The sequence below is a fragment of the Balaenoptera acutorostrata genome, chromosome 15, assembly GCF_949987535.1.
Source record: "Balaenoptera acutorostrata chromosome 15, mBalAcu1.1, whole genome shotgun sequence".
NCBI lineage: Eukaryota > Metazoa > Chordata > Mammalia > Artiodactyla > Balaenopteridae > Balaenoptera > Balaenoptera acutorostrata.
This window is the reverse complement of record NC_080078.1, coordinates 76,616,215-76,628,684: the sequence shown is the minus strand read 5'-3', so window position 1 is coordinate 76,628,684 and position 12,470 is coordinate 76,616,215. Positions and strand designations below refer to the sequence as shown.

The 12,470-nt window shown below is 54.0% G+C and overlaps 1 protein-coding gene across 4 annotated transcripts in view; it reads left to right on the top strand.

Moving 5' to 3' along the window:
- The window catches only part of SULF2 (sulfatase 2), a 144,855-nt gene that overhangs the window by 114,272 nt on the left and 18,113 nt on the right, over positions 1 to 12,470 (top strand). For all 4 annotated transcript variants that reach the window (XM_007185341.3, XM_057528754.1, XM_057528756.1 and 1 more), the window contains exons 8-11: positions 2,049 to 2,177; positions 3,605 to 3,661; positions 5,221 to 5,350; positions 7,211 to 7,403. In XM_007185341.3, the coding sequence (XP_007185403.2) occupies positions 2,049 to 2,177; positions 3,605 to 3,661; positions 5,221 to 5,350; positions 7,211 to 7,403 (509 nt within the window). The remainder of the gene's footprint in view (positions 1 to 2,048; positions 2,178 to 3,604; positions 3,662 to 5,220; positions 5,351 to 7,210; positions 7,404 to 12,470) is intronic.

Sequence of the window (12,470 nt, the reverse complement as noted above, 5' to 3'; positions counted from 1 at the left end):
GTCTAACACTCAGAAATGAATTGTCCGAGGAGACACAGGTGCTGACAAAGCAAGAGACTTTATTGGAAACTGGCGCCCAGGCAGAGAGCATCAGGGTCAGGGACTCCAGGAGAACTGCTCTGCCACGTGGCTCACAGTCTGGGGTTGTATGGTAATGGGGTTAGTTTCCAGGTTGTCTCTGGCCAATCATTCTGACTCAGGGGGTCCTTCCTGGTGGCCCGCACATCGCTCAACCAAGGTAGATTCTAGCGAGAAGGATTCTGGGAGGTTGGTAGGACATATGGACTGGCGTCTCCTCCCTCCTTTTGACCTTTCCCGAATTCTTCTGATTGGTGGTAGCTTGTCAGTTCCGTGTTCCTTACCAGGGCCTCCTGCTGTAAGATAACTCATGCAAGTGGTTACTACCGTGCCTGGCCAGGACGGGCGGTTTCAGTCAGTGGTTCCCATGAAACCAGCACACCTGACTACCTGTCCAGTGTTCACAAGGTGCTGGGCTAGGGAGAGAGAGGAAGCGAAAGACATCCGAAACCCTCGGACCCAGGCCCTGACCCCCAACCCCAGGGAACCAGACAGGAGCAGGGAGGGCACTGTGCCACCTTGATGGAGAATGTGTCCATGCGGCCATGATCCATCCAGCCGGTGCAGGCCCCGTGCCGGACACGGCCTTAAAGTCACTTACTACCGTGTCGGGAACACCCCAGGTGGAAACAGGACACAGGAAAAGTAACAGATGCGCGGCAGCGGTAAATAACAAAACTCACTTGACTAACACTTACTGAGCACCTACTGTGTTCTCTAAGTGTAAAAGTACTACAGATAGAGAAGTGAACAAGACAGACAAAAACGTCTGCCTTCCCATTAGATTCTAATTGGGCAATAGACAATCAACCAGATAAATGAGTAAAATATATAGTAAAATGCGAGGGTGACAAGGCTTCAGGAGCAAGACAGAGCAAAGAAGGGGCAGAGCATGGGGCGGGGTGCAGTTCTAAATGGGGTCCTCAGGAAGGGCCTTGTGTCAGTAATCTGTGCTGTGTAACAAATTACTAGAAACTTAGCAACTGAAAGCAACACACGTGCTTTATCTCAGAGTTTCTGTGGGTCAGAAGTCTAGGCGTAGCTTAGGTTGGTCCTCTGCTTAGGCTGAAATCAAGGCATCAGCCAGGGCTGCTGTCTCACCTGGAGGCTCAACTGGGGAAGGACCTGTTTCCCCACTCCGGGGGCTGTTCAAGTGCAAACAGAGGACTTGAACTCACACAGCCTGCCTCTCAGAGTATTCAGCAGGCGTCCTTGCTGGGGTGAATTTATGGCAGCTTTCTTCTTCAAAGCCAGCCAGGGGAGACAAAGAAATGAGGCAGGGACAGCTAACAAGACAGAGTCGTCTGTCACGTGACATCACCTTGGTCTGACATCCCATCACCTTTGCCATGTTCTAGAAGTTTGGCCCACCTTCAAGGGGAGGGGATCACAGGGGGGTGTGAACCCCAGAGCATGGGGATCTTGGGGCCACTTGGTAATCGTTGAGGGAAGAACTAAAGGTGGTGAGTGAGAGTGCTCACTGGAGTCTGGAAGAAGAACGTTCCGGGCAGAGGGGACACAAGGACAAAGGCCCTGAGGCCAGACTGTTCTTGGCCTTCTAGGAACAGCAAGGGGGCCAGTGTTTGCCTCAGAGTTTCAGAGAAGGGTCAGGGGGAAGATCCAGGATTTGGGGTGTGTCTTGAAGGTGTCCTTTGTTCAGAGAGTGGGGTCAGGGAGGGCATTCCTGGCAGAAGAAACAGACAAGCAGAAGCCAGCTGGGGCCTGTGAAGTGCAGCCCCTGTGGTGGTGTGGAGGGCACAGAAGGTTAGGGGTGGGGTTTAGCTGAATTGGGGGCACAGAGGGGAGCTTTGAGGGCCGAGGTGCAGGAGAGTGACACGATCAATAGCGGCTTTCCCACCTTCAGGGCGTCAGCCCCTGGTGATCTCCATCCCTCCAGCTGCCCCTCTCCCGAGGGAGGCTGGGTCATCACTGCCCAGGTAACTGAGTCCTGCTCTCCATGCCTCCCTCAGGAATCCCCACATTGTCCTCAACATTGACCTGGCCCCCACCATCCTGGACATCGCAGGACTGGACATCCCCTCGGATATGGACGGGAAATCCATCCTCAAGCTGCTGGACACAGAGCGGCCGGCAAATCGGTGAGGGGCCGGGGTGGGTGCTGGGGTACTGGGCATCCCAACTGTATGACCTCATGGCCAAGACGTGTGGGTCTGAGAGGGGGGTATTTCCAAGGTCAGGAGCTGGGGTTCTAGGGCCCCCCATCCTGACCACTTAACCTGCCGTGAGAGAGAAGGAAGCCCCCTCTCTAAGAATCCACCTTCCCAGCTGGAATGTGGCCACGGTGACCAGTCGAGGACCCTCCAGAGCTAAAACTGTATAAAACTTGAAAAAATAACAACAGCAGTTAACACTAATTAAGCACGTACTGTATGCCAGGCCTTTGCTATGCTTTGTAGGGGATTTTATCATTTTGATCTTCACAGTAACGCAGTGAGGTAGGCATTATTATGATCCCATCTTAACCAATTTGGAAATTGAATCCAGAGAAGTCAAGTGACTTGTCAGAGGTCTCTTGGCAGGTCTGGACCCAACTCCGGGCATTCAGCCTCTAGGCTACAGGCTAGAGTCTCTTAATCACCATGCTCTAAGGCCGGATGGTATGATGGGAACATATTCCTAGGTGTCCAGGAGGCAGAAAAACGAACAGTGATGGTGAGCAAAAACTAGGTGGGAAGGTGAGTTGAGTCTGGCTGGGACAAGAAAGGAAAAGGACAGTCACTGCTGTGGCAGCAGCGACATCTAGTGGCCACCAGTGTTACTGCCCACTGAGTTAGCCTCACAGCACTGATGCAGCCTCCAGCTTGTATCTCCTGCAGCTCAGCGGGTCCAGCCCTGATGGGCACTGTCTGTCCACATCCGATTGTCCTGTAGGGGGAACCACCTCTGTTGAGCCTCCTCCCTCTGACTAGAAGGTGTTATGAGCTGTAAGAGTACAAAATGGGCATGTTTTGGGGGGCGGGGGCACTGGGTTGGGAGCCAGGACACCTGGGAGTCAGGTGCAGGATGGAAGCTTCCTCTCTCAGCCTGAGGCCCCATCTGGGAAATGGAAATGATAGAGTGAAACTACATGAAATGCACACTTAAATTACACAAATCCAACTACAAAGGATCAAAGGGAAAAAAATCCTGCCAAAACACAATGTAATTAACCTGAAGTCAGGACAAGTTGCATCTGGTGCTGAACTAAAGCAATCTCTTCCAGCACCGGGGAACTGTTGGACTTCCCGGGAGGCACGGAGACACACACACACGACAATGTGTGACTTAGAGCAACTGTGACCTGGGTCATTTCTGCCCCATGTACCTTCAGACCCAGGTCTCTGGGGAAATACAGCTCTGCCCTGGGGGGGTGTGAGCATCCCCTGCTCGCCCCAACTGCCCCCTGGGTCTGTGCTGATTGTGAATCAAGGCTGGCTCTGAGCACCATCCCTGCCTCTGGGAGGACAGAGGGACACATGAGCTCCCCACATTGATGAGGAGATGGAAGTGTGCTTTTTTCCCCCAGGTTTCACTTGAAAAAGAAGATGAGGGTCTGGCGGGACTCCTTCCTGGTGGAGAGAGGGTGAGTGCCAGGGCCTGGAGGAGCCACCCCAGGACATTTGAGCTGAGCAGCACCCGGACAACCCCCATCGGCCCCGTCCCAGGAAGCGCCTGGCAGCCCCACCTGCACCCATGATATTAAAGATCTCACTGTCGAGGGCAGGAGGGATCCCACTGCTATGATGACACCTTCCACCAGGGGCTGGGAATCTGTGTCCACAGCCTCCTGTACACAGGGAAGCCCGTTCGCTTTTCCTATGGTTGACATAGAATTTGCATCTGGAGGCCACCTGTATCCTTCAGACACATTTTGTCCTGTCTGTATAATGTCTCACATGCTTTTTAACTTATTGCCAACTCATGTAATTTGGGAGGATTTTTATAAAATCCCCATTTCCTTTTATTTCTTTTTTTGAATTTTTGAATTTTTTTTTTTTTTAAATAAGAGGGTTTTTCTCTTTTTTTTTTAAACTAACTTTTTTTTTTTTAATTTATTTTTATTTACTTATTTTTGGTTGTGTTGGGTCTTCGTTTCTGTGCGAGGGCTTTCTCTCTAGTTGTGGCAAGCGGGGGCCACTCTTCATCGCAGTGCGCGGGCCTCTCACTATCGCGGCCTCTCTTGTTGCGGAGCACAGGCTCCAGACGCGCAGGCTCAGTAGCTGTGGCTCACGGGCCTAGTTGCTCCGCAGCATGTGGGATCTTCCCAGACCAGGGCACGAACCCGTGTCCCCTGCATTAGCAGGCAGATTCTCAACCATTGCGCCACTAGGGAAGCCCCTGAATTTTATTTTATTTATTTTTTTATACAGCAGGTTCTTATTAGTCATCCATTTTATACACATCAGTGTATACATGTCAATCCCAATCGCCCAATTCAGCACACACACACCCGCCGCTTTCCCCCCTTGGTGTCCATACGTTTGTTCTCTGCATCTGTGTCTCAACTTCTGCCCCGCAAACTGGTTCATCTGTACCATTTTTCTAGGTTCCACATATATGCGTTAATATACGATATCTGTTTTTCTCTTTCTGACTTACTTCGCTCTGTATGACAGTCTCTAGATCCCTCCACGTCTCTACAAATGACCCAATTTCGTTCCTTTTTATGGCTGAGTAATATTCCATTGTATATATGTACCACATCTTCTTTATCCATTCGTCTGTCGATGGGCATTGAGGTTGCTTCCATGACCTGGCTATTGTAAATAGTGCTGCAATGAACATTGGGGTGCCTGTGTCTTTTTGAATTATGGTTTTCTCTGGGTATATGCCCAGTAGTGGGATTGCTGGGTCGTACGGTAATTCTGTTTTTAGTTTTTTAAGGAACCTCCATACTGTTCTCCATAGTGGCTGTATCAGTTCACATTCCCACCAACAGTGCAAGAGGGTTCCCTTTTCTCCACACCCTCTCCAGCATTTGTTGTTTGTAGAAAATCCCCATTTCTTAAGTCTGTTGACAATCAGAAGATGTGGCCCGGCTGGACCTGCATCCTCCATGGTGACCCTACACCAGGGCTGAGCGGGGCCGTGCACTCCTCCGGAGCTGGGCGGCCAGCCCCACTTCCGCTCTCTGCCCCACAGCAAACTGCTCCACAAGAGGGACAGTGACAAGGTGGAGGCCCCGGAGGAGAACTTCCTGCCCAAGTACCAGCGCGTGAAAGACCTGTGTCAGCGGGCCGAGTACCAGACCGCGTGTGAGCAGCTGGGGCAGGTGAGGATGGTCGGCTGGTGCCCTGGGGCTGGGAGTGGTACCCCTCCCATCCCTTCTTCCCTCCCAGTGGCCACGCCGGCTAACCACGACCCAGGCCTGCTCCTCGGCCTTCAGACCAGCGGAGCCAGTGGGGCCAGTGCCCCTGCCGATGTGTGAGACGCAGGGTGATGCCAGGTGGTACAGGCGACACTCAGAAAGTTCTTCCAATCCTGCTCACATTAGAGGCAAAGTCTCCTGCACGTGTGTCTTTAGCTGCTGTGACTCATGCCCGATCCCTCTTGAACAAAGACATAGCCAACCTCTGCACAATATTTATACAGTTAAATAGCCATTTCCAGTGTATTCACTCTCCCAGAGCATCATTGTGGCTGGTTTTCCACTTATATAGGAATAATAGGAAATTACCTCTTTAAGTAAATAAGTTTAAGTTTTAAAAATGTGAATTGATTTCAAGAGAAATATTAAGGAAATTATCATCCAAATAGTATTTAGAGGTAGCAGAAACTGTGACTGATGTTTCGGAGAGTCTGAACTAAGATTTTCTGAGGCCTGGGAGGCCAAGGTGGGCTCTGGAGAGGAGAGGGGAGGGGTGGGGGCAGAGCCTTGCAAAGAGGGACCCAAGCAGGAGGCACGGTTCGGAGGTTGCGGGGAGGGGAGGGCCGACGAGCAAGCAGGGCAGACAGGAGATGCTTCCCTGCCTCGGTCTGTGAGCTGGGACTTTGAGCTCGTCCACGGCGGCACAGGCCTGAAGATGCATGCCCGTTTCACCAGTAAGAATAAGTAAAACCAGGGCCTCCACATTCCATTTCTCATTAATAGACCAAGGCTGCCAAGGCCAGGGCATGAGCTGGGTGGGTCTCACAGGCTGCATCCAGGCAGCTCTGTCTTATCACTAGACTCAGAATTAGCACCCGCCTGTCCTCGTGGCTGTGCCCCCAGCCGCCCAGCATTTGTTCACAACCCCCGACCCCTCCCCGTGCTCTGGAGGGCATCTTGTCTGGGAAGTACCTGTCTGTGCCACTGAGCGAGAGCTTTGGGTTACATTGGAGCAGCGTTCAGTGCTGCCTCTGTAGCCGGGCACTGTTCCAGGCACTGGGGCAGCAACAGCCTCAGACGCCCTGGACAGAAAGCCCTGCCCTACTGGAGCTGATGATCTGGGCAGATCACCGAAGTGGTTCCGATTTCAGTTCTGAGCTACAAGAAATGAGCCGACGAGACCAAGGGGCCCTTTGTCCCCCTGGGATTCCTGTTGAATCCCCCTGCTGGCCCATCCCCCCACCCTCCCTGCAGATTGAGGGTCTGGCCGTCCCAGGAAGGGGAGAGGGCAACCCACCGGGGATGGGTTGGGGGCCTAGACTGGCAGCGGAGGCATCGAGCCATGGCCCCCAGACTTACAGCTCTAGGTCCTCCAGGACCCCAGCCCAGCCCAGACATTCACCTGCCGGCGGATGCAGTCACGGCCCTGTCCAACTGCCCTCCCTCCCCCAGCCCCCCAGCCCCAGTGCCACTGCGCGTCTCATGCCGCACCTTCCAGGAAGGCCCTTCCCTGCACACGAGCCATGCCCTCCGGCCCCGGAGCTGCTCTCGGAGGGGCCTCCCTGTGACTGGGCTCACCCTCACCCTCAGCCACAGCGCATCACCCTGGGTACCGTTTCTGTGCTCCTCCCACGGTGGACAGGTGTCCATCCGTGATGGAGCAGCTCGTTCCAATCACAGAGCCCGTTTGAGCCCGCGTCCAACTAAGGCCGCTAGAGGGAGGTCTCGGGGTGGGCGGGAACGGTGGGACAGCCGCCAGTTAGGAGAAGCGGCCGAGCGGGCTGGCCCAGGCCCGGCAGGCTGAGGCCCCGGTGTGTCTTGCAGAAGTGGCAGTGCGTGGAGGACGCCTCGGGGAAGCTGAAGCTGCACAAGTGCAAGGGCCCCGCGCGGCCCGGGGGCAGGGCCCTCTCCAACCTGGTGCCCAAGTACTACGCACAGGGCAGCGAGGCCTGCGTCTGCGACAGTGGGGATGAGCAGCTGAGCCTGTCCGGACGCCGGAAGAAGCTCTTCAAGAAGAGTACGCAGGATGGGAGGGGAGGGGATGGGAGGGGGAGGGACCACACCGGGGCAGCCCGATTAGTTCATTCAGACAAATCCACATCCACCCCTCTCCTCTCGATGCACCCATCCCAGGGGGCAGAGAGTAATAAAGAAGGAAGGTAAGCTGACTGTGTCCAGGGCCAAGAAGAGCAGGACCATAAAGTGAGGAGTGAGGGATGCGGCCCCGGGCCAGGGGGTGGGGCCCCTCTGGGACCAGAAGGAAGCCCCCGGAGGGTTTTGAGCAGAGGAGCCAGGATCAGATCTGTGTTTTCAAAGGATCCCTCCAGCTGCACTCCAGGCACTGGACCGGTTCACTTGCAAAGTGGCACAAAATTTCGAGTCACCCAACATGCAGGCTACCAGCCGAGGTCGAGCCAAGGTGACGCTCTGCCTTCTCCTTTCAGCCCTCGTGTCTATTTAGTGTCATGTTTGTGGTATTTCGTATCTTTGTGCGGTGACGTCACTATCTAAAATGGCCCCAAGGTGGCGCTGACATCCTGTGTTGGGTCCCCAAGCCCAGGGCGGCTGTGATGTGCTTTATGGAGGGGAACACATAAGTGAGAAAGCTTCGTTCAGGCACGAGTCTTGGTGCTGCTGCCGTGAGTTCAATGTCGGTGAATCAACACGTGCATTAAATTGGGTGTCTTTATTTTTTTTTTTTTTATTTACTTATTTATTTCTTTATTTTTGGCTGCATTGGGTCTTCATTGCTGTGCGTGGGCTTTCTCTAGTTGCGGCAAGCAGGGGCTACTCTTCGTTGCAGTGCACAGGCCTATCACTGGCCGTGTGATGGCTTCTCTTGTTGTGGAGCACAGGCTCTAGGCGCGTGGGCTCAGTAGTTGTGGCAGGTGGGCTCAGTAGTTGTGGCGCTCAGGCTCAGTAGTTGTGGCACACGGGCTTAGTTGCTCCGCGGCATGTGGGATCTTCCCAGGCCAGGGCTCAAACCTGTGTCCCTTGCATTGGCAGGCAGATTCTTAACCACTGCGCCACCAGGGAAGCCCAAATCGGGTGTCTTTAAACAGACATGACAGAGACATACATGCAATAAGGCCTGGTACTGATGGTGGACAAGCGTGTTGTGACCTGAAGCTCGCGGGAATCTTACCCCGTATTTCCCCCAGGAGCACTGGTTCCATACTCGCTAGTTCAGCATCAAGGTGATGCTATAGAACAGGACCACCGCGAATAACGGGAATTGACTATACAGTTGACCCCGAACAATGCGGGTTTGAACTCCACAGGTCCACTTGCACATGGATATTCTTTGATAGAAAATACTACAGTTCTCCACTGTCTGTGGTTGGTTGAATCCACAGATGCAGAGAAACCACGGATACGCGGGGCTGACTATAAGTTATACACAGATGAACCCCACGTTGTTCAAGGGTCAACTGTACTTTGGAGGGAGGAAGAGCCCCCCATCCCAACTGGAGAGGCTGCCTTAACCTTCACCCCTCCCCCCAGCAGGGGCTGAAGAAGGACAGAAAGTTAGAAAACCAGCAAGCAGAGGAGGGGAAGGGGGAAGTCCTGTGGACCTGGCTGCAAGACTCAGCTGTCACACTGGGTAGTCACGACCCCGTGCTGAGGGTCAGCTCCCCTGGGAAGCACGCTCCCTGCCGAACGTTCAAATAAGGATGCGCCTGGGCTTTGAGGATGCTTGGCAGGTTTCCGGGTGCCGAGGGCTCGGTGTCAGTGAGATCCAGTCCCCTGGCTAGAACGTCTTGCTCCCTGACCTAATGGGAGCCAAAGCCTAATTCGAGATTTTAGTTCTGTTTTCTTTCATTGTGGTACAGTATGCATTATCTAATGTTTACCGTCTTAACCGTTTCTAACTGTAGAGTTCAGTGGCTTTAAGTACATTGACATCGTTGTGCAACCATCACCACCGTCCATCTCCAGCGCTCTCTTTATCTGGCAAAACTGAAACTCAGTACCCATTAAACAACAACTCCCCATCATCCCTCCCCTGGCAACCACCCCTCTGCTTTCTCTGCATTTGACTCTTCTAGGTACTTCATGTAAGCAGAATCACACACCATTTGTCCTCTTGTGACTGCCTTACTTCACATGGCATAATGTCCTCAAGGTTCAACCTTGTTGTAGCCTGTGTCAGAATTCGCTTCCTTTTTCAGGCTGACTCAGATTCCCTTGTAGCCTAATTAGAGACCAGGTGTCTGGCGACAGGCTGAGGCCTCTTCCTGTCTCTGCAGAGGACGCCTTCGTTCCAGAGCAGGTGTGTCTCCATAACCAGCCTCAAGTGGGGCGTCCCGGCTGATGGTCCCCGTTATGATTCCTCACACGCTGATTACTAACTACTAAGCTAATCTGTTTTTAGCGGATAAAATGATTGGTTGAACTACACAGCTAACATCTTGCTTCAGCACATGACACACTGGGTAATGTTTAAGTAACACAAGAACTTGCGACTCAGTTAAGCCTTTTTGTTTTTCCTATTAATTCTTAGAGGAGAGAAAAATGCACCTAAATAACTGAGACTCGGCTCAACCCAGGCCCTCCTGTGAGGACGGTGTGACATCACAGCCCCATCTGATATGCCCCTCACAGCATCCTGGGAGCAAGGCAAGGGTGTTTCCTTACAGCAGACAGGAAAGATCAGCTCACACGGCTGCCTGGGGGGGACTTGGGCCCCATCGCCTGGCCCAACATTCTTCCTCCTGCACGTGCCTGCCGGCAAGATGGTCTCTGTCAGTCCTTTCTGAGCAGCCAGCCTAGAGCAGGGGTTTTCAACGGGGGGGCGAGTTTGCCCCCCAGGGACACTTGGCCGCGTGGTGACATTTCTGCCTGTCGTAATCGTGTGGGGTGGGCAGCGGGAGGGGTGCTCCTGGCATCCCGGGAGTGGAAGCTGTGGGCGCTGCTAAGCATCCTGGGAGGTACAGGTCAGCCTCCCGCAGCCGAGATTTATCCGGCCCCAGAGTGTTGCCGGTTGTGAGGTTGAGACGCCCTGGCCCAGAGCAGCTCAGACCCCACCCCGGCTCAGCCAAACCCACTGGGGTGTGGGCTGTGGGGTGAGGAAGCAGGTAGAGCAGCCAACCCAGAACAGAGGGGAGACCCAGGACCCAGGGGGAGGAGATGAGGACCCGGGGGATGGGTCCACATGGCCGGTGTGTATTCATTTCTTCTCCCAACAAATCCGCAAGCCCTGCCATATGCCAGCTGCTGAGGTTACAGAGGTGAACTTGAGAGACACGGATCGGACCTCGTGGGTGAGGCCAGGTGTCAGCAAGTTAACAAAGTGGGAAGATCACTTCCCTGGGTGCAAAATGCATGGAGGAAATGAAACAGTGGTGTGACCAGGTAGAGAGGGGCGGCAGCTGTAGGATGGGTGGTCGGTTGACATTTTAACAAGAGCCAAGTATGTAGAAGGAACAGGCCATGTGACTAGCAGAGGGGAAGTGCTCTAAGTCAGGGGAAGAGGAAGCACAAAGTTCCTGTGGGTCCCACCCCAGAGAGCAGGCCACACTGCCTCGGGCTTCCCAGGCCTGGGGAGGTGGGAGGGCCCAGCTGTGACCTTGGGCGAGGATGTCACAGCTGCAGTGTCCCTAACTAGCAGAGCAGCTGCTGGATGCCAGCTTCCAGGTGCTGAAATATTTAGCAGGTCTGTTTCATGTCAAAATCCAAAGAGCCCTGGAAGGCAGGTATCTCATGAGAACACAGCTGCTTGGAAATTAACTCACTTGCCTGTGCGTTGGCTCAGGATTTGCACTCAGGCAATCAGAGTCCAGAGCCTCAGCTCTTTTTTTTTTTCTTTTTAATAAATTTATTTATTTATTTTTGGCTGCATTGGGTCCTCGTTGCTGCACACAGGCTTTCTCTAGTTGTGGCGAGCAGGGGCTACTCTTCGTTGCAGTGTGCGGGCTTCTCATTGCGGTGGCTTCTCTTGTTGCGGAGCACGGATTCTGGGCGCACAGGCTTCAGTAGTTATGGCACGTGGGCTCAGTAGTTGTGGCTCACGGGCTCTAGAGCGCAGGCTCAGTAGTTGTGGCGCACAGGCTTAGTTGCTCCGCGGCATGTGGGATCTTCCCGGACCAGGGCTCAAACCCGTGTCCCCTGCATTGGCAGGAGGATTCTTAACCACTGTGCCACCAGGGAAGCCCCCAGAGCCTCAGCCCTTGGCCACTGGGTTAGGAAGTGCCCCGTTCCCAGTACATGTGGTAGGGAGGGCACCTCCAGGACCCTGGAAACAAAGACACCTAGGGTAACAAGGAGAGCAAGTGGTGTGGCTTCAGTCCCGGAAAAGGTGTACACCAGGGCTGGCAGGCTTTTGCTGTAAAGGGCCAGAGAGTAAATATTTGAGGCTGTGGGAGCTAAACAATCTTTGTGTCAAATGCTCCATTCCATCACTGTGGCAAGAAAAGAGCCAAGGACTCTGCAAATGGTTGAGAGTAACTTATGTACAAAATCAGGCAGAGGGCTGGATTGGGCCTGGAGGCCATAGTTTGGGGACCCCTGGGTGCATGGCTGGGGGAGTGGAGAACTCCAGAGCAAGCAACACAAAGGAGTGGAAAGAACCCGCTGGGTCGGCTTCCTGGTCCCCTTGGGCAGGTGTGACCTCCTCCCACAGGGAGATCAGCTCAGTACTGTGTGCATTTCGGGCCCGGGCACTGTGGCTTCACGGAGACTGAACTCAGGGAGGAAAAAGCCAAGGAGAAAGCTGCCCAGAGTCAGAAAAGGCCCAAGGCTTTGTCAGAGAAATGCCTCTCCTGGACCTGGACCCCCAGATCCTTTGGCCCATGAGACTCTGATACAAGGAGGAAAGGTACAAGCAACCGCCCCGGGGTCGGGGGGTTGGGGGGTTGGGGGATGTGGAGCAAGGCCAGATCCTGGAGCCCTGGCCTGGGCCATGCAGAAGAGGGAACCCCTTCCTCCCTTCTTGGGCCCCACCACCCGGCCTCCAGCCAGTCCTCGACCTTTGGTCGCCACCTGGTGGTCATTAGGAGCCCAGCAGAAACCTGGGTCGGGCCTGACTCCAGGCCCTGCTCCAAAAACAGATGGATGTTTCAAGGCAGCGGGGTTACAGACTTGA